Source organism: Leptonotus elevatus, chromosome 4, assembly GCF_054856555.1.
Source record: "Leptonotus elevatus isolate MCC_2025b chromosome 4, RoL_Lele_1.0, whole genome shotgun sequence".
Taxonomy (NCBI): domain Eukaryota; kingdom Metazoa; phylum Chordata; class Actinopteri; order Syngnathiformes; family Syngnathidae; genus Leptonotus; species Leptonotus elevatus.
The window spans coordinates 8271807-8291113 of NC_141242.1; the positions used below are offsets into that span (position 1 = coordinate 8271807).

The 19307-nt window shown below is 36.7% G+C and overlaps 1 protein-coding gene across 1 annotated transcript in view; it reads right to left on the reverse strand.

Moving 5' to 3' along the window:
- Nucleotides 1–15808, reverse strand: part of roraa (RAR-related orphan receptor A, paralog a) — a 245749-nt gene extending 229941 nt beyond the window's left edge. The window contains exon 1 of the mRNA XM_086073041.1: nucleotides 15470–15808. Within this exon, the coding sequence (XP_085929167.1) occupies nucleotides 15470–15623 (154 nt within the window). The 5' untranslated portion in view covers nucleotides 15624–15808. The remainder of the gene's footprint in view (nucleotides 1–15469) is intronic.
- Between the last annotated feature and the right edge of the window lie 3499 nt (nucleotides 15809–19307).

Here is a 19307-nt window from a genome sequence, read left to right on the forward strand (position 1 = left end):
CATACTCCCAAATATAGTACTCGCAATTATGGTCGAACATACTTGTAGGCTAAATGCTGCAAACATAGCATATTTTCCCAAAATGCCACAGAGAATTTGTGGCTTATTTTAATACCCCGTGGCATTATGGGAAATGATGTACGATTGAACATGCTTGCGGGTATGTTCAAAACTTATTTATGAGTATTTGGAATGTATTTGCGAGTATGTTTGAACATGTTTATTTTGAATACGTTCAAACGTACTCCCTAGTCTGTAATAAAGCATATTACATAAAAATATATTATTTTTATTTTTTGGTGGAGGGGCGGAGCTAAACTGTTTTTCTTGGAAAGCAGGCTTATCCCTTTTTTTGTATGAATTTTTGGGGTTTAAAAAACGTTTTTTTCCCTTCCCAATGTGTTTATAATCTTATTATTTAAAAAAACTTCCATCAGCAGCTAACAAAAAGAGATCTTCATCATTGTAGGTCACTGATTTATTTGTATTTGTATTTGTCTTTAAACTAAACACAAAAGCAGGTTTCTATAACACAATCCACAAAAGATAAACGCTGCATTCGAAAAAGTGCACTTGAATTTTAAAAACACGAGAGAGGAAAAAGGTTTGAGCATCCATCCATTTATCCTCTTTGGCTCATTCAAAAGGTATGTTTTCAATTGATTCAGCATGCTTTTACTAGCAGTTAGCCGAGGAACTTATCCAAAGATACTTTTACAAATCGTAGGGAGGTCTTGCTCCGAGCTACACTGCACACCTTAAAGCCCCCTGCAAGATCGCCTGCAGCCGCACTTTCTCCCTCTGAGCACCGCACAGGAGATCAATGATGGTCAAATTGTTTGCGAGTAAACGCTTGGAACTCAATAAAAAATCTTAAAAGGGTTTTATAGCAAGTATGAATAGTATGAGATGCTTTGGGTGATGTTTTGCTTTGGAAATCTCAGTTCGAGTAAGAATGCAGTGTAGTAGCATTCGTCATTTAAGTCATTCTCCAAAACCGATTTTTAAACTTATATTAACTCATTCACTGCCATTGACGGCTATAGATGTCAAAAATTCATTTCAATTTCAAGCGTTTTTTCCCACTTTTGTTAACAAGAGTATGAAAACCTAGAAAAAAAATTATTGTACATTTAGAACAGATATATAAAATTTGTGATTAATTGTGAGTTAACTAGTGAAGTCATGCGATTAATTACGAAAATAAATTACGGGCTAAATTTTAAATAATATTTTAAAGAAAAGAAAAGATTATTAAAAATTAGGGGCGTCAGGCGATTACATTTTTTAATCATAATTAATCGCATGACTTCACTAGTTAAATCTTGATTAATCACAAATTTTATATCCGTTCTAAATTCTAGGTTTTCATACTCTTTTTAACAAAAGTGTGGGGGGGGATTAAACGAATATAAATAGTTTAAATTAATTTTTGACGTTTATAGCCGTCAATGGCAGTGAATGAGTTAAAACAGAAATATGTTTTATTTTTGACAGTTTTTTTACTGAGTCATGATTGAACACTGGACTACATCACACTCTAGATTATTATAACTTTGAGTTGAGTCAAAATGTTGACTTTGATGGTCACAAAAATAACAGGAAGTGCAAAATAATGTGCGGCGTCCCACTTCACAGTCTCGACTTTTGTTACAAACACAGGACTTGTGAGTCCCATCCCAATTTGTAAAAAAAATTAGCACAATCGAATTCATACGAAATGTACAGCTTTTTGATTTACTTTGAAAAACTAGTTTTATAACATTAACCTACAGCACTGTTGTGGTCAAATATATTCAGTGCATATTCAGCACTGTGCCATCCTTTAATTCACTTTAGATTGTTTGGACATTTTCAACTACTATTTTATTAATCAATGAATCAACTAAAGTCCTACCATTAACCGAAAATTGTCTTAATACTCGGAATTTCAGCCTCTCACGGAGCGCTGTAGTCCTCCATGAAAGCAGACAGATTATGTTTATGTGCGTTCTTTTTAAAAACAAGACACACATCTGCTTCTACTTTGGGAAAACAATGATCAACATTTTTGTGGCTTTTCTGACATGTTACAGATGGCACCAGTCAGTGAATCACAATCAGTTTATGTTTGGGCATTTTCTGCAATGTCAATTTGAAATACGGTCTTGTTTTATTAATAATTGGATTGTTTGTTTTATCCACTTCAGTGATTAATCAAAAAAACGAATCAGCAGATAAATTGATAGTTAAGTATCCCAGTGAGGGGGGCGAATGTTTGGAAGTATTTTCGAAAGTAGTGAATGTTGAAAAATGCTAATTTTGGTTATGAGAAAAGGTTTTGCGAATAACCGCTGGCAAGACCGGATACACGTCGCACATTTTGACCGGATATTACGTGACGCGTACGTTTGTAAGGGGGGACGTTGAAACAGAAATCTTTTTGGAATAAATTAAATACATTTTATTTATGTATTTATTTATGGAAAACAGCAAAGAAACTGTAAGGTTTATTAAGAATTACAAAAGCAAACTCATAGGACATCATCGCACGGCGCAGTCGCTTTCTGGTCTTTTTCTAAATTACTGGTGGATCACATCTCTATGGTGTATACCGCCACCTACAGCGGCGGAGTCCCCTCTCAATATTTGCAAAAAGAAGGGAAAAAAATTAACTCATTCACTGCCACTGACGGCTATAGACGTAAAAAATTCCTTTGAACTATTTGTATTAGTTTAACATTTTTTCCACTTTTGTTTACAATGGTATAAAAACCTAGAGAGAGAAAAAATATTGTACATTTACAACAGATATAAAATTTGTGGTTAATAGTGAGTTAACTATTGAAGTTATGCGATTAATTACAATTAAAAAATTTAACCGTCTGACGCCCCTAATTTTTAATAATATTTTCTTTTTTTTAATTAGGGGCATCAGGCGATTAATTAAAAAAAATTTTTTTAGGATTAATCGTGAATTAACTATTAAAGTCATGCAGTTAATTATCATCAAAAATATAAATCACCTGACACGATTAAAAAAAAAAAGAAGAAAAGATTATTAAGAATTAGGGACGTCAGGCGATTAAAAATTGTAATCGTAATTAATCGCATGACTTCACTAGTAATGAATTTTTGACGTCTATAGCCGTCAATGGCAGTGATTGAGTTATAAAAAAAATGTATTCAAAAATTCAAAACAAATGGATGGAAACCTACTGAAGCACGGCGCCAGTGAAGATCTCGCAAGTGGCGCAAGCAGAAATTAATCAGTTAATTAATTAATTAATTAATTAATTATTTAATTAATTCATTAATTGTTGTAACACAACACCAGTGAAACTTCACAGCCCGAGAATTCATCGCAGAACAACACAAAACTTTTTCTTCTTGAATCACCTTTTTCTTCACCAAGCAAATTTCTGCTATATTAGAACTTGAAAGCAAATGCAATAATCATGCATTTGTAACACTGATTGTCAAACCCTTGATAAGTTCACAGTGCGCCACACGAGCAGCGACTGCGAAATACGCCACTATCGGCATCACCCCAAGGCCTTCGCCGTCTCTCTTCTATGTGCCTATTTCTGTCTGTCACGTAAAAATAGGCTTTTAACAACCCCCGCGCGCAGTTAATTATTGCCTCTTAAGTACTGCATTAGTCAGATAAAGCTGCAAATAGTGATTGATCAGACGGAGGATATTTGTCAGCGAGAGGGAGCGGGGACAGTGACTCTTTCTTTCAATCACTGTCAGAAAGCAGCATGGCGACTCCGCGTCACTGGTGGAGCCACGTGGTGCTGCCCGCGCCGCCGCCGCCGCCAAAGTGATCAATCGGCAAGCACGAGCTTAGGCTAAATAATCATATGACTTTTTCGTATTCAAAGCAGGCTTAGAAAAGTTAGAGAGGGGATGGAATTGTTTTTGATGGAAATTGCAAAACAACAAACTGGTTAAGTTTATTATTGTCGTGTTGCAAATCAAGAAAAGTGCAAGGCCAACTCGACTGTCAGGTATGATGATTTGGGAAAATAATCCAATTGGGATTTGTTATTTCTCAATATTGCGATTGTGATTTATTATGATTATTTTTTCAAGGTCTTCATCCCCTGTATTTTTAATAAACGATATTAGATTTATTTTATGTTAATATTTCGGTTTTGCGGGTTAGGCTTACGCTAAAATAAAGGCAACCACAAATTAATATAAACAAATACTTCAATTCGAGTTGTTGACTTACCTATAAAGGTCTAACAGTCTTCACAAAAATCTACGTGGCAAAATTATTTGGCTTTATCACTTTAACTTAGTTACGATACTGCTTACTTGATTTTGAAAGTAACATTTTAAAAGTTACTTTTTAACTCATTCAAACCCAAAAACGTATAATTATGTTTTATAATACTTTGTCCTAAACTCCCAGAAACGTATTTATACAGGGTTTTTTTTTTTTAATGCTAGAGCATACAAAAGGCTTTGATACAGTTTCTGACCTGAAGAGGGCGCTTAAAACAATGGTAGTTATTACAACAACAAAAACGACCAGCAGGGGCCAGCAGAGTATAAGAGATCACCCAGGGCCCTGTTGCAGCAAGCTTTATTTGCCAGTGTTTTCAGAAGGTTTGTGAATAATGTTGACATTTAGCTATATTCTAATGCTAATTGCTGCAAAACGTAAACAGATAGAAATATAATATTTTTTCCTGATGAAAGAAGAGACTCTAATCTTTCTTTTGGTAGGTTCCCTGTTTTTATAGCAATAGAACACAATATTCTGTGGGCCGTGCAAAATCAGTCAAAATCCAGTAAAATAGCCGGGAGCGAAGGGGGTTGCTTCAGTAACAATGGCTGGGAGTAAATGAGTTAATTAATTTACTGATTAATATCATACTTTTAAATATAATATTTTCATCTTTAGTGGACACATACTCACTGGTATGCACACGTGAACGTCAATTAAGCATTGTTTTTTTCTTTATTGCAGCACTTGCGATTTGAAAATTGCATTATACTAGATGGCAATGTTGATTTTATTTGAATTGTTCAGCCCTATAAACTATAATATTATAGTATTGCATAGTGCAGCAAACAAACAAAATAAATAAAATAAAATAAATAAATCTCTTCTTCCCAAAATATTCGAGCCAAAAGTGCAACTAAAGGTTAATAATTAAAAGTGTGTCCCATAATTTCATTTAAATAGGACTTATGCACACACGATTACTGCTTAAACATTAGCATTGTTTTACTAACCACATTAGTCAGTTCTGTGCTGTGGAGAGAAAAAAAAATAGTGACCAACCTCACCAGATTTTAATCAAAGCTGAAAATAGTAGCTGATCGTAATCGGCACTCAAAAGTCACCAGGGGTGTTTGAAGAGCCCGTCAAGCTTGCGAGTGGAGCTAATTCGATTAAGTGGCGCCAGTACCTGGAGGGGACGGATCTGTATCGCTTCCCTTTTTTATTTATGAGATTAAGTCGTGCCTGTTATTCCAATATAAGTCATCAAGCCAAGAGAAATGACACTGATTTTCAAGTTGCTTTATCTCCCAAAGTTTTTTGTTTATTCCGGGTGATTAATAAAGTTTGCTCATTAATAGCATCAAATTGGCTGTATCGAAAATGACAATGGCGAACAGCAGGTGTGAAAATCGCAGATAATATTTCAATATCACATTAATATCACAATGTGATTGGAGATTAAGTTTGGGTGAGTATCTTTGAATTTAATATAAAAACTCAAATTAAATGTGAAAACAACCTTTGTTTTAAGGCATTATGCAAGTTCAAAGTTATCTAATGCTGACCAACAAAAAGCAGTTGTTTGTTTTTTTTACTTTAATTTATGACCATACTCAAATCATCTTTCTCTAGGGCTGTGTATCGATTCTAATTTCCTCAATTGATTTGATTTCGATTTGCAAGAGTTTAGTTCGATTCGATTTTGATATATATATTTTTTTTTTCGATTTGATTCGATCCACTTCAGTTCAATTCAATATTGATTAATTATGGAACATCAATTCTTCTTAAATATCAAGGACGTGATAAAAACTCCACAAACATTAAATTCCAATCAAATTTTGTGGAGCCGAGCCAGTAACTTTTTAAATTGTTTAATTTATTAATGAAAGTAACACGTATTATAATCACCTAAGTGTTACACAAACTGAGATGAAAATATTTTCAGAATTCTAATTCAATAATTGTAAATATAAAATAAAAATAATCTGAATTGTCTCAAAGTGCAATAAGTCAGGTCTTTTATAGATGTAATAAAACTATTTTATTATCGGCAGATTTCTGTATTATCTGGTGTATCTGTTTGACGTCAAATTGGTCGATAATTGCGATAATTATCAGCCACCGATATTATCGTGCATCCAAAATGACGTTTTCTAGTATGTGTTAGCATTAAGCTAGTAGGGGCACTACTTATGGCATTGGACCATTTGCAGACTTTTGTTTCCTATATTTTTAAGTTTCGGGGGTATAAAAAAATAATAAATTGTTGTTGTTTTTTTGGGAGGGGGGTATAAAAATAATAATAAATAAAATAAATAAAAAATATATTATCTGCGGGTTTTTGGGGGATAATTTTGGGGGATAATTTTGGGGGTTTGCATCCCCCCATTGGATTTCAATAGTAATATCACCCATCACCACTAGATGGCAGATAAATATAACAGGAGTCGACCTCGTCATTTTTTTTGTGGATTTGGAACGATATGCAGAACAAACATACCGGTAGTTCTCAACACACAGTTTTGTTTTGTAGCCTCCATTGTAGACGCTAAAGTTTCCGTGGTTTCCCTCACAACAGCGTGAAGTTCACATGACTTGACCCACACAACAGGATGCAGAACATGTGTGCGCAGTGTGATGCGGTTCAAAGACACGATGGCTTGAAAGATACTGCTGGTGACACGTCCCGAGCCAGCGTTTTGATACCTGCCTGCTCGGGCACCGTCTGCGCACGGTTGAAGATATGAAAAGCTCGGTCGGCCCTGGACGTGACATAAGACAGGCTTTGAATGAGCCTTTGCATCCCTCTCAGCACCTCTTTTCCACCGCGAGGCCCCTTCTGAGAGGCCCACGTTGTGTCAGAGGGACGCAGGAGCGCAGCCACGAGCCAAGCGCCACCAGCAGACGGGTCACAGTGTACCGCATTAAATTTAGACGCCTTTAACATCCTCCAATAATGCATCTGGAGCATTTCCGGTCATTACTTTTCAGAGTTTCCCCCCCCCTCATCTTGCATACCGACTTCTGTAAATGGGCCATAGATCTGAGCTGTCATTCACCACTGGAGATTTCGCATCAAATCTGGTGTCTATCAACAGTCAAAAGTTGCTCGCCAGCCCCAGTTTGAAGTCGCTGGTGATTCAAACTCCAAAATAAACTGGCCCACATTACCAACAACTTGTACTAAAAGTATAGAGTCACTATAGAGTCAACTTTTACTGAGAAGTGTTTGAAGAGTAGCGCACCTAATGGAATGGAATGTTCAACAACTTACAAGCAAACAGAAACCAAATAAAATGTTGTCGAGTCAGGATCACACATTTGAATTCATCTAATCTCAACAGTGTTCACCACACTACAATATTGTTGTCTGTGTGGGTCATTCATTTGTCATTTCCTGCCTCACGTTTCCTGCACCGTGTAAACGTCTTGTACGACGTCAGTTTAAATGAACTGTGACACCCCACAACACTTTAAGTGGCCATGCTGATTAAAAACATATGGAGTCATGAAAGTCATGTAATGGATTTCGGATTCGCATGAACCTTGAAGCGAGGGGCTGGGATTTTTCAATTTAGGTGTGAAAATAACATAAGTTTGAAACACAGGATTAAAAAACAATGACACATAATTTTAAAGAAAGACATATATATCCCAATTAGATAGAACGATTATCGACCGGGCTTATTATCGTTGCCAATATTTTGCATTTTGAAAAATATCGACATCTGCCTTTTTACTAATCTGAAGGCCGATAAAGCGGTGAATGCTTGTGAACGTAGCTAATTTTGGGTTTTCATCAGGATTTGTAAAATGTTTACAGACAGTTTTTATTTATTGAGACAATTTTTCACTGTGAAGATCTTTTGAAACCTTTTACAAACCTTAACAAAACCCAAAAATTAGCTATATTCCCATGCATTTGTCCTTTTTCATTTATGGATCTATTTAAATTTCCACTCTACAAAAAATGATGCTGACACTATTTAAAAAAATATCGACATCGGTCTTCTTATGAATCTGAAAGCCGATAAAGCGGTGAATGCTTGCGAACGTAGCCAATTTAGTGTTTCATCAGGATTTGTAAAATGTTTACAGACAGTTTTTACTTATTGAGACAATTTTTCCTCAGTGAGATACAGGGAACTTTTCATTTATGAATCTTTTTAAATTTCCACTCTACAAAAAATGATACTATTTTAAAAATTACAGGCGAAAAATTTGGAAATTATGTTGAAATTTTGGAAAACTTTATTTACAGTAGAAAACTTCAGGGAACTATTTATTTGCTTAGTTTTTAATTAGCTTAACACTTTCTGATGACCCTGGAAGCTCCCTACATTTTTTAAAAATAATTTTTAAACAAATCTGTTAATACTTTATGTTTAAATTAAAATATATATTTTTTTTTTTTACACTAATAGTTTCTCTTTTACTCGGCTTGAAATATCGGTTATCGGCTCGCTTTACTACTAATAATCGGTATTGGCCTTGAAAAAAACATATTGGTCTATCACCCAATATAGCATTTATCTGTAAAATTACATTCAATTAATGGCAATTTAATTACTCTTAATTATTATCTTCTAATTTCTAGTTTCTGATTGTAAAACGGCCAAATGCATGGCAGTATTTTCCAGCCTCCTTTGGTGTATTTTTTTCACCAACAAAACAAATAAAATAAATAAAAAACTTTGGAATCAACATGCGATGCCACAATTTTCTACCGATACTTATTATTACATCTTACAAATGTGATGAAGACATGTTTTATTTTTTTTTATAATCAAATATTTTTCACATTTTCTTCAACATGGATTATATTTCATGCAAATATAATACTCTATAGATAAACAACAAAGAATAAATCCAATATTACAACACAAAATGAATCATTAAATGATGATCATAGTGTTAATTCCCCCGGTAATCTGTTTTTTAACAGGAATAAACACATCCAGTTTCATTTATAAAGTGCACCTGAACGCAGCTTGCTCAGCCGTTACATGTTCGCTAGTGTAAACAGCAATCGGCTGCGCCTCACAGCAAGTAATAATAATCAATTACAGAACAGAAACAAACAAAAAACAAACAAAAAAGTCACCGAGGTCCATACAGTTAACTACAACACAGTTTCACAACTGCAAATTAGATAACGTGCAAAAAGTGCATTTCTGTCAGCAATATGTCACTTCAAAGATGATGAAGGCTGGTATGAGCGCAGCACACGGTAAAATACAAAACACCAATAGAATACGGACAGGGGCGGGATTTCAGCAACCATTTTGCCGAGCGGAATTTGATTTCACTCAAATGTTGTCATACGCACCCAAACACGACTAACATGGACGGAAGTCAATATTTGTCAATTCTTCAAAATCATCCCTAACCGATACCAGATACTGACGTTGATATCGGTGCGTCCATAGTGTAAGTGTGACATGCAATTCTCAAGCACGGTACTCAAGTAGAGATGGTGAATAAAAATTATTTAACACATTAACATCCTCAGGCAGTAATTTAGTGCAACGTGAGTGTAGGGCGATAGGGAAAGGGGGAGGGCGAGTAACCGACACCAACAAAACAAGAATTTGACCTTTAAAAAAAAATAAAACATCTAAAAGCAAATGCCGCTATGTTATTCATGTTTTTGAGATGTGTGTTTACAAGACGCCACCATTTTGTATGAAAATCTATCATTCTGATCAAGGCAATGGTTTATTTCATTAACGATGCAGAAGATAATAAAGCATGTTGTTGTGGGGAGAGAAGCGTGTTGGAGCTGAGGCGCAGTCAGTCATTCGTGAAACATAATCAGGCAACAAAAATTGACCCAAAACGGCATCCTGTATCAAAAAAAAAAATGTTCTTAATGATCCAATTTGTCATGTATTATTATGCGTTTCAACATGCAGGATGTTACATCAGCGGGAGCGGGACTTTGATGTGGCAGTGTGTTTGTTTATAGTAATTTTAAGAAGCAGTATTTGTTTTGACGTCACTAGTAGCAGAAAAAACAACAACTGCTAAATATATTATAGCTCAGCAGTCAAAATATTAGAAACACCTGCTATATACTGGGTTAAGATGGATTGATTTATTGATTGACATATGTACTTTACGCTGTGTAGATCAAGAATGGGCAACTGGCGGACCACACTTTCGGTGCCACCATGATTTTTTTTTTTCTTTTAACAAAATGTTTTTTTTAATGAATATATAAATATGAATTTGTTATGGGAATGGTTTAAAAAAATGGGGCTAAAAACGGGACAAACTGCGAATATGCAGGGGTCCGCTGTAGGTTTGTGTTGTAATATCACCATTCACCACTAGATGGCAGACATGTCTTTGTTGTGCTAACACTGGGTCTTATACTTCAACGTGAGTAGGCCTAATATTTTTTTTATTTTAGTTTTTGCTGATTTGGAATGATGCAGGACAAACATACTTCAATAACATTAAAATTTTGACTTAGTTGATTTTTGTAGACAAAATTTACACAATGAATTCTTGCACTTAATGTTGGTTTCTTGTTCAGCAGTTGTTATTGCACTGGGTAAAAAATACAGTATGTGGTTGTTTTGTTGTTTGCTTGAAACCCTTTGTTGTTGGGTTTGGTAAGTAAATCTCTCATACTGGCACAAAAAAAAAATTTGCATCAAAAATCACCTACATTGAGAGGAAAATTTTGTCCATAGCATTTTTGTCATACATCTGAATGGACCAAAACTGCCAAAATAAAATAAAACAATTTAAAAAATAATAATACATAAATAAATAAATAAATAAACACATAAATAAATGGATGTAAAAATATAATTAAAAATATAAATAATAACAAAGTTTACCCCCAAAATTAAAAAGTAAAAAAAAAAATGAAAATAAAAAACAAGATTAAAAAATATAAATATGATAAAATTATAGCTCCCTCCAGCATTTGAGTTGCCCATCCCTGCTGTAGAAAGAGCCCACAATGTGTTTAATTGATGTTCTGAGAGGCATTAATAGAGTATTTTAAACATCTGATTGAGTTACACAAGAACAAAATATGACCTATGATGCAGTAGAGTTCTACATCACATTAAAAAAAAATCAAAAGAAATGAATACCTATCTGACCGTTTAAATCCAAGACGAGCATCGTTACATGCATTGGATTCTGCACGTGTGCCTAATAAAATGCCTTGTGAAGGAGAAAAGCCACGCAAATTCATCTTAAAACTTCATGAATGCAAAATAGCAGAAACACAGACAAGACTTCTAAATTTGTGTCTTCAAAAAGACACAGGAAGAGAACGCCTCACACGTGGAAAATAAAAGATGAATCCCAGCACATTTCATTCTGATGTTACGTCGAAACTCACATCCTCCTTAGATAAGCACTCCTCCGCTCAAATGCAAATTGACCTTTGAAATCTGTAAGACCAGAATACCTTCTTTTCCTCCACAGGAGCGGTGCCAAAGTCTAAACTGGGACCAGATGTCAGTGCCCACACAGCGAGTTGAGAGAAACACATTTTGTCAGGTGAGCTAACAGATGTTTGCTAGCTTGTTTCAAAAATCAACCCTTCATAAAAAGTAGCAAGCATGTGACACAAGAAGTCCCAATAAAATGGGATATTATCGCCTCTTAAATGAAAACGCAGGAGGGATGAAATTCAATATCGATGGTATAGGCAGAGAGACAGAAAAAAACACATCACAGCTCCGTCCAGATCCACATGTTTCGTTTCCTAGCGCTAACTCATTGAATTTGAGAAGTCACCAAGTGAAGTGACGTCTGGTTAAGTGGCGCGAAAAGCTCCACGGCATCTCCAAGCGCTTTGAGATTCTCAGGGGGGGAGGAAAAAAAAACATTTAATTTATTTATTTTAAAAATATTTCTTGCTTGGCTGCACCGCGTCCACTGAAAAGCGAGGACAACAAAATAAACGCTGCCACCGCCTGAGCTGAGATCTCTCATTTCACAGTCCAAAAATAAAACGGCTGGATGAAAGTCTGGCAATGCGGCCGTTAACAGGAGGCGATTTCATTTTCAATCAGCCACTAAGTTGCAACGTCAGGTTTGATTTGTTTTCATACAAGCAAATCACTTAAGACTGCTTGTAAAAACCTCAGAAATATGAATATGAACTACAAGCTGGTGTTAAGCACAGAAGAACACTGATTGATTCAATTAAGGGTATTGAGGGATTTTTCTCATGAAATGACATCAATTCATATTATTTAGCAGTTGACTGTAGATGTGGTGTAGTGATGTGTTACACTACAGCACAATGCAACCACAATAATAAACATATTGTGTATCACATGCCTCCCTGACAGTATCTTTGTAAATGTATATAGTGCATGTGATTAACCATGTGCAATAATTGTACTCAATAATACAATTATTTTTTAGACCACTACATAGACAACACTCTAAGCATAAGAATTGATTGCTTCTAATACCGGAAAAATATTTACAGTGTTCAATGACAGAATCTAATTAACTTGTGAATGCAATTTCAGGACAAATGATATGGAATGATATACAATGATCCAAAATGAGCTGATCATCAGAATCAGTCCAAAAAACAAAACTTACAAATTAGAGAAGGCAAGGGGGGGGGTTAAACTTTCATTTTTAAATTTTGAAAAAAAAAAACACAGTAGGGATAAGATGAACAGTATAAGATAAGAATGGTTTGAATCGGTCAAAAATTGAAAAATTAAAATTTATTAATTACAAATTTTAATTGGGAACAATTAGGGACGTTTTGTGGGAATTTTAGTGGTGAAATTGTTTAATTTTTGATATACAGAAATTTATGGCAGGATTAAAATTGATCCCAGGGCTCCCACATGGGAACGATGTGAATTTGTTTTGTTGAATGTATCGTTGGGAATGAATGAGGTTTTTGTGTGTGTTTTGTGGTACATGAACATTTTTGGCATGTCGAAAACTGTCCCCAAGAGCATAACATTTAGAACTTATATTTCAATTTCAAACAGGACGAGCAATGAATTTGCAAATATAATAGAACATATGGTGTTCCACATAGTTCCTTTCTGGGGCCTGTGTTGTTTTCATTCTATCTGCTGGCTCTGGGTACCATCTTAAGAAAACAGCTATGTTTTTTTTTAAGTGCTCTTTCAACATAAGAGTTGAATTGAGTGATGTGAGTCAGCGACTTAACTGCATGATTTGCAACGCCAGGTTTAGCAATTCTAGTCCGGCACAACCAGCGAGCTAGCAAAACGAAAGGACCACTAGCTTGGAGATGGGAAATACAAGACCACTATCCTGTCTGAATTAAAGATGAAGAGAGCCTGATTTGATAAAAAAGGCGACTCTTCCTGTTTATTTTTTCAACAGTAAACGAAAAGAAAGAAAAGAAAAACTAAATAAATTATATTATTATTCAAAATGAAGGATTTAGTGACCGTGGGTAGGAAACTGGCGAGTTCGCTACCTCCAAGAACTGCTGAACTCATGTGTTGAGGGGAAGAGGGTGTTTGTTGGGAGGTAAATTAATAAAACAATGATAACATTGTACCGCGAATGAACATTTCTTCAGCGTGACTGCTTCCCATTCAAAACGTGGCCTTTTTTCCAAACCAATACGTGTCCGCCATCCACCATTTAAGAGACTATTGATTAGGTGGCAGTGACACAACAACAACAGATTGCCATTACAGCGACCACATTTGCAGACAGCCACTTAAAGATCCTTTGAGATGAGCTACGAATCAATTGTCTACTCTTTCCACTAAATCTCCAAACCTGAGGCTGTGTAGAATTAAAAAACAACTTTATGTGATTGACTGGAATGCTCATTCAACTGCTCTGAGAGCAAAACAATCAATCCAGGGGATCTATTGCAATCTATTTCACATAAGAGTTGCCATGCCAAGTTTGGACCAAAAAAATATATATATAAAAAGTTCTCCAAGCCAAGTGACTTTTTTCTTGTCGTTTAACCTTACTTGAAAGTGAACACCAGGAGGACTCATTCAAAAAGCAGGAGGGGTTAAACATGCGTGTGCTTTTTTTTTTCTCTTTTTTCTCCCGACTCAGCATTACATAACAAGCAAGAGGCGTTCTTTTTCCCTGTCGTTTCCTTCTCTTTCCCAGACACTATTTAATCGTGTGCATAAAATAGGGTGGGGTGGGGGGTGAATGTGGGTCAGCAGGTTAGGAGACTCTTAAAGTCAGACTCGTGAAGAGGAGAAAGAAAGAAAAAAAAATCTATCCAAGCTTCCCAACTACCTGCATTTGCCCCGCTATTACATAAGAGCAGTCAGCCTGTGCCAAGCCACAAGTCACACACTGCCCCCCCCCCCTCTCTCTCTCTCCCCTTCGGTGCTGTGTAAATACTAGAGGGTTGATTTTTCTTTCACCAAACATCAACTCCAAAAGTGCCCATAAAGTGGTGAGAAAGGAAAAGGTTCTGCAAGTGACGATTATGTGATGATTTCTAACCCTCGGCTTGTGCACTCGTGTTTATGGCTAAACCTGTTACATAACCAGCTCACATTCCACATTCCCCATATCACACTCTAAATATACACGGCAGGAAGATGAGGGCGCAAGCACATGTATACAAAACACAGTGGGATGAATTAATTGTCAGTGTGGCGGCACTTCATTATATCCAATTGTGTCACGTATAGACAGACACCCACTCAAGCTTAGGGGAATCGGTTAAAAAATAGTTGTAACTTGCATGAGGAATACAAAGGGGGTGTGGTTAAACTGTCTACTGTACTGTACAACACAGATAGATCCAAACGAGACAGAATTAATCCACACACACACACACACACTTCTTTTAGGCCCAGTGTGGAAGGTTTTCCACGTCAAAGGCGCGTTGAGTAAAACATAACCAAATCCATAAGGTGCCGGTTTTTCTTTTTCTTTTTTTTTTAACGCACAATTGCCATAAGAGATGTCATTTCAATCACTTGGGATCACACGTCCAAGATCGATCGATAAACCGGTCCACAGTTTGCAAACTTTTGACACCCAGCTTTGCCGCGTATAAAAAAAAAATAATACAAAATATAGCCGGTTAATTAAACCTGTGACTGATTTGCCATGAATGAACCCAACGAGACGTTACAAAGAAATAATAAACCACTGCGCCCACAGCTCCATGCTGTGCAGTTATTTTACCGGAGCTATTTAATTCATTTGGAAGTTTCACGCCCCCCCCCTAAAAAAAAAAAACGCTCGCCACCTTTCTCCACATTCACTCACCTCTATTTGTGCTCGAGCAGGTCTGCCTTCGAACCGGAGCTGGATGGTCCGCTTTCCGGAGCGTCTCCAGGCTTACCGGGGTTTCCCTGACCGCGGTAGCCGGCTCCGAGGCGCTGTTGCCCGGGTCGCTCGCTGGATCAGGCGGGGACTCCATGTTGGATGTGGTGGTTCGCTGCCTGGCTGCGGCGTGCACTTCAAACTATTCTCTCCGCTTCTTTTTCGTCCGCGCCACCAAGCCTCAGCGATGTAATTTGGAGTAGAAGTAAGAAAATGAGAAATGCGAGCGTGTGTGGAGGTGGGTGTGCGGGTCTGATTGTCCACTGGCGGCGCTAGTGTGCGCCCCTCTCATGCTAACTTAAAAAAAAAAAAAAAAAAAAAAAAAGGAGGGAGAGGAGGAATACACACATGCAGGCCTTGCAAGTAATGATCGAGCCGTTGTACTTTTACAAGGTAACAGCACCTTGTTACTACCTTTGCAAGTCACTGAATTATTTGTATGCCCATGCATGTTTTTTTTTTCGAAGGTGAAGAGGTTGCCATTATGCCACCTACTCGTAACAACTCTAAATGCTTCAAAAACAGAAACTTATTTCTAAAATCGCTGCTACTTTGTTAGCGCCGAGTACAATCGAGATTCCCCACTAAAACTGGCGACTGGCAGCAGTTTGACAGGAGACTTCTGTTTTTTGACACACGGTGTCGTAAATGACTGCCGTCAAGCGTCGCCGCGGCAACCAGCATGCTCTGCTCGGCTTGTTGCTACGGTTCAATCCAGCGTGCTGCCTCATGTGATCACGAGGCACACACGCCCATTTAAGGGCATACACGTGGACTGTGACATGCTTCTGCCCCCTGGGAGCTCTTTGGTTGTATTTCATGAAAATAATAAAAAGTAAAATACATGAACAAAAATATGTTAAACATTGAGCAGCTTCTGAGATGTCCATTTAATCAAGCATAACATTCCACCATTAAACCTATCCTTTTCCCTGTGAAAAAAAAACACTATAATTTTGAAATCTTATGCAAGAAAAAATTAAATGTGCTTTATTTGTACACTTTTTTTTTGTAAAACAATCAAACTCAAGGATAACTAATTATTGCAGCCCGGCCCATATGAATTTTTGTTTTGTTTTTTTAAGGCATGCTGATACTAATATTTGGCAGAATCAAATTCAGATAACCAATTAATCAGCTGATTGATTAAAAAAATCTTAATAAACTAAGTATAAAAACTTTTTTTGCATTTAGTAACGTTTGCATCAATAAATATAGGAGTTGCAGGCTGGACATTTGACTGTTTTATAATACTTTGTAAAAACTTGCCGATTTTTATTTATTTATTATTTTTTTGGGAGAGGAGGGTATTATATTTGTCTTATGTAATAATGTGTCAATATTAACACACAAAAAAAAATCTGCAAAAAAAAACATCAGAGGTAATTTTGGCCAATTAAATCAGCCGGATGATTAATCTATCGGGCCCTAATAATGAATATTATATATCAAATATTATTTCAATGAAGGCTTGTTAATCATTGCAGAAATATAAAATGATATTTTAATTATTATTATTATTTACACAGATTGTAATGGCACGACATGGATTATAAATATAATTGCAATGAGTTGTTTATAGGATGTGTGTCAGAAAAGTTCCAGGACTTATGTCACAAATGATATACTTCAAATTCAAACTACAAAATACTTCTCTGGCATGCTTCCGTGCACTCTTAAGGCCTAGATACACCAGTCCGACGTCGGGAAAATGTGACCGACGCCTACCCCCTGTGGTGTCGGCCCAGACGTCGGCACATCGCGTAGAAAAATGACGTAAATACACACCGCACCGACAGACTATTACGTACCTTCAGCGCATGCGCGATAAGTAATTCCCCTCCGCACCATCGGTGGCGGTAGTCATTCTTCCTGAAGGCAACCGGCAATCTCTTTACGGAGGCGGGATATAAAAACGTAAACAACTCATACCAGTGTTGATAGCGGCGGCCGTCTGTTGAAGTAAAAACGGGCGCTTGAACAAGCTTCGTCCCCTTTTCGTTCCAGAACGCACAGATGTACTGCGTTGTGGCGTATCCTGGATTCTGTCCACTCCTGGCTTCTACCGATCGTGGTTCACCCGAAAAGCTTCGGCCGTGCTGCCCTCCACGTTCTGGACGCGGTGCCGACCTCCAGCATCTGAAGGAGTTTCCTCGAGACCGCCGGACGAATGGGCCATGCACCCCTGCTGCTCCCACAAGGATCGCGCTGTTAAAAACGTTTATTTTGAGGGAAGTTTTTCCCTTTCCAACAACTTGGATTTAAGGCCTCTGCCTGACGGGGACCTGGACTGTCGCTGGTGAGTCCACCTCTATGATTGAATTTAATTGAATTACTACCGCCTGGCTGTGCTAACACGGACGCTCCCACGTCGGGGCGAGGTGAAGAAACGGCGACTATTAAATAAATAAATAAATGTAAACGATGTCTATTTACCACATCGATCACAGCTTTGAGGCCGCCTTCTTTAAAGTCGGCCAAACTGTCACTATGCTGTGCCATTTACCGACCTCCAAAATACAATAAGGACTTTTTAAACGACTTTGCAAATCTTCTTGCCGAAATCATGCTGAAATATGATCATATCCTCTTCATGGGGGACTTAAATATTCACGTGTGCTGTCCTGAAAAACCATAAAGTCTCGCCACGGCCATTTTGATGTCGTCCACTTCTTGTAATTCACATTCTCGTTAGGGGCTGAACACTCATCTACGTAAAATTCAAAATTCATAACAGTAATAAATATATACAGTAGTTAGATAATCACCTGAGCATTGTCGTTTTGTAAATACATTTTTATACCGTTCTTGTTTAAGATTCTATTAGACTGTTTGTCTACTCATTGCATATCCAGTGATGAACTATAAGTGGTGCAGAAAATGAAAACGAGCCCCACAAGAGGGGATCTATAAATCATTGGCCTGTCAGATGTTTTTTATGTTTCCACAGCAGCTTGTATAGCATACCAACAAGACTATTTTATGGTATAACTTTAGGAGCTGCGCTGCGGCGAGGGCCTCCTTTTTGTCAGCAAGCCAGTCGGAAGGTCTGACTGCCAAGCGAGCAGGCCAAGTTTCTTTCCCTCCGCTTAACTTAAGCTCCTCCAAATTGCCTTGACCTTTTCACCCTGTGCAATTCGACCGTGTGACCCCTGCACTCTTGAATACAAGACGACCTGGAACTCGAGGGAATATCAAAGGGGCTGTTACAGAGCTAAGATGATATGATACATGCATCTTTTTTGTTTTCATTTGATTTATTTTAGATATTTTAGTTTTGGAATTTTCACTATAATTTACATTTTGTTTTGAGTTTTGTTTTTTATATTAATTTAGTTTGAATTAGTTTTCAGAATGGGTTTGTTAGTTTTATTTAGTTGTATAATTTTAAATTATTTGTTTTAGGTAAATTATTATTAGATGTAGTAATAATTGTATTTTTTTAATTTTGTGTATGTATTTTATGCAAGATTAAAAAACATTGTATTGCGTAATGTGTAGTAAAAAGTAAAACATTATACTATTTTAAAAACAATTTAAAAGTAACTCTTTTTATAACTATATTTGTTTTCATATCCGAACAAAAAAATGCAGTTTGTTCGTTTTTGGGGATTTTTTTCATATTTATTCCATTTTATTTCAATTTTAGCTTTCTATATTTCCATATTTAGTTTTCTATATTTCAGTAGTTTTCATTACCTACCTTGGTCTGTCATAGTACCTCAAATCACCTGTGAGAGGCTGCTCAGTGCCACAGGGCATTCAGACTGCAGGAAAATAC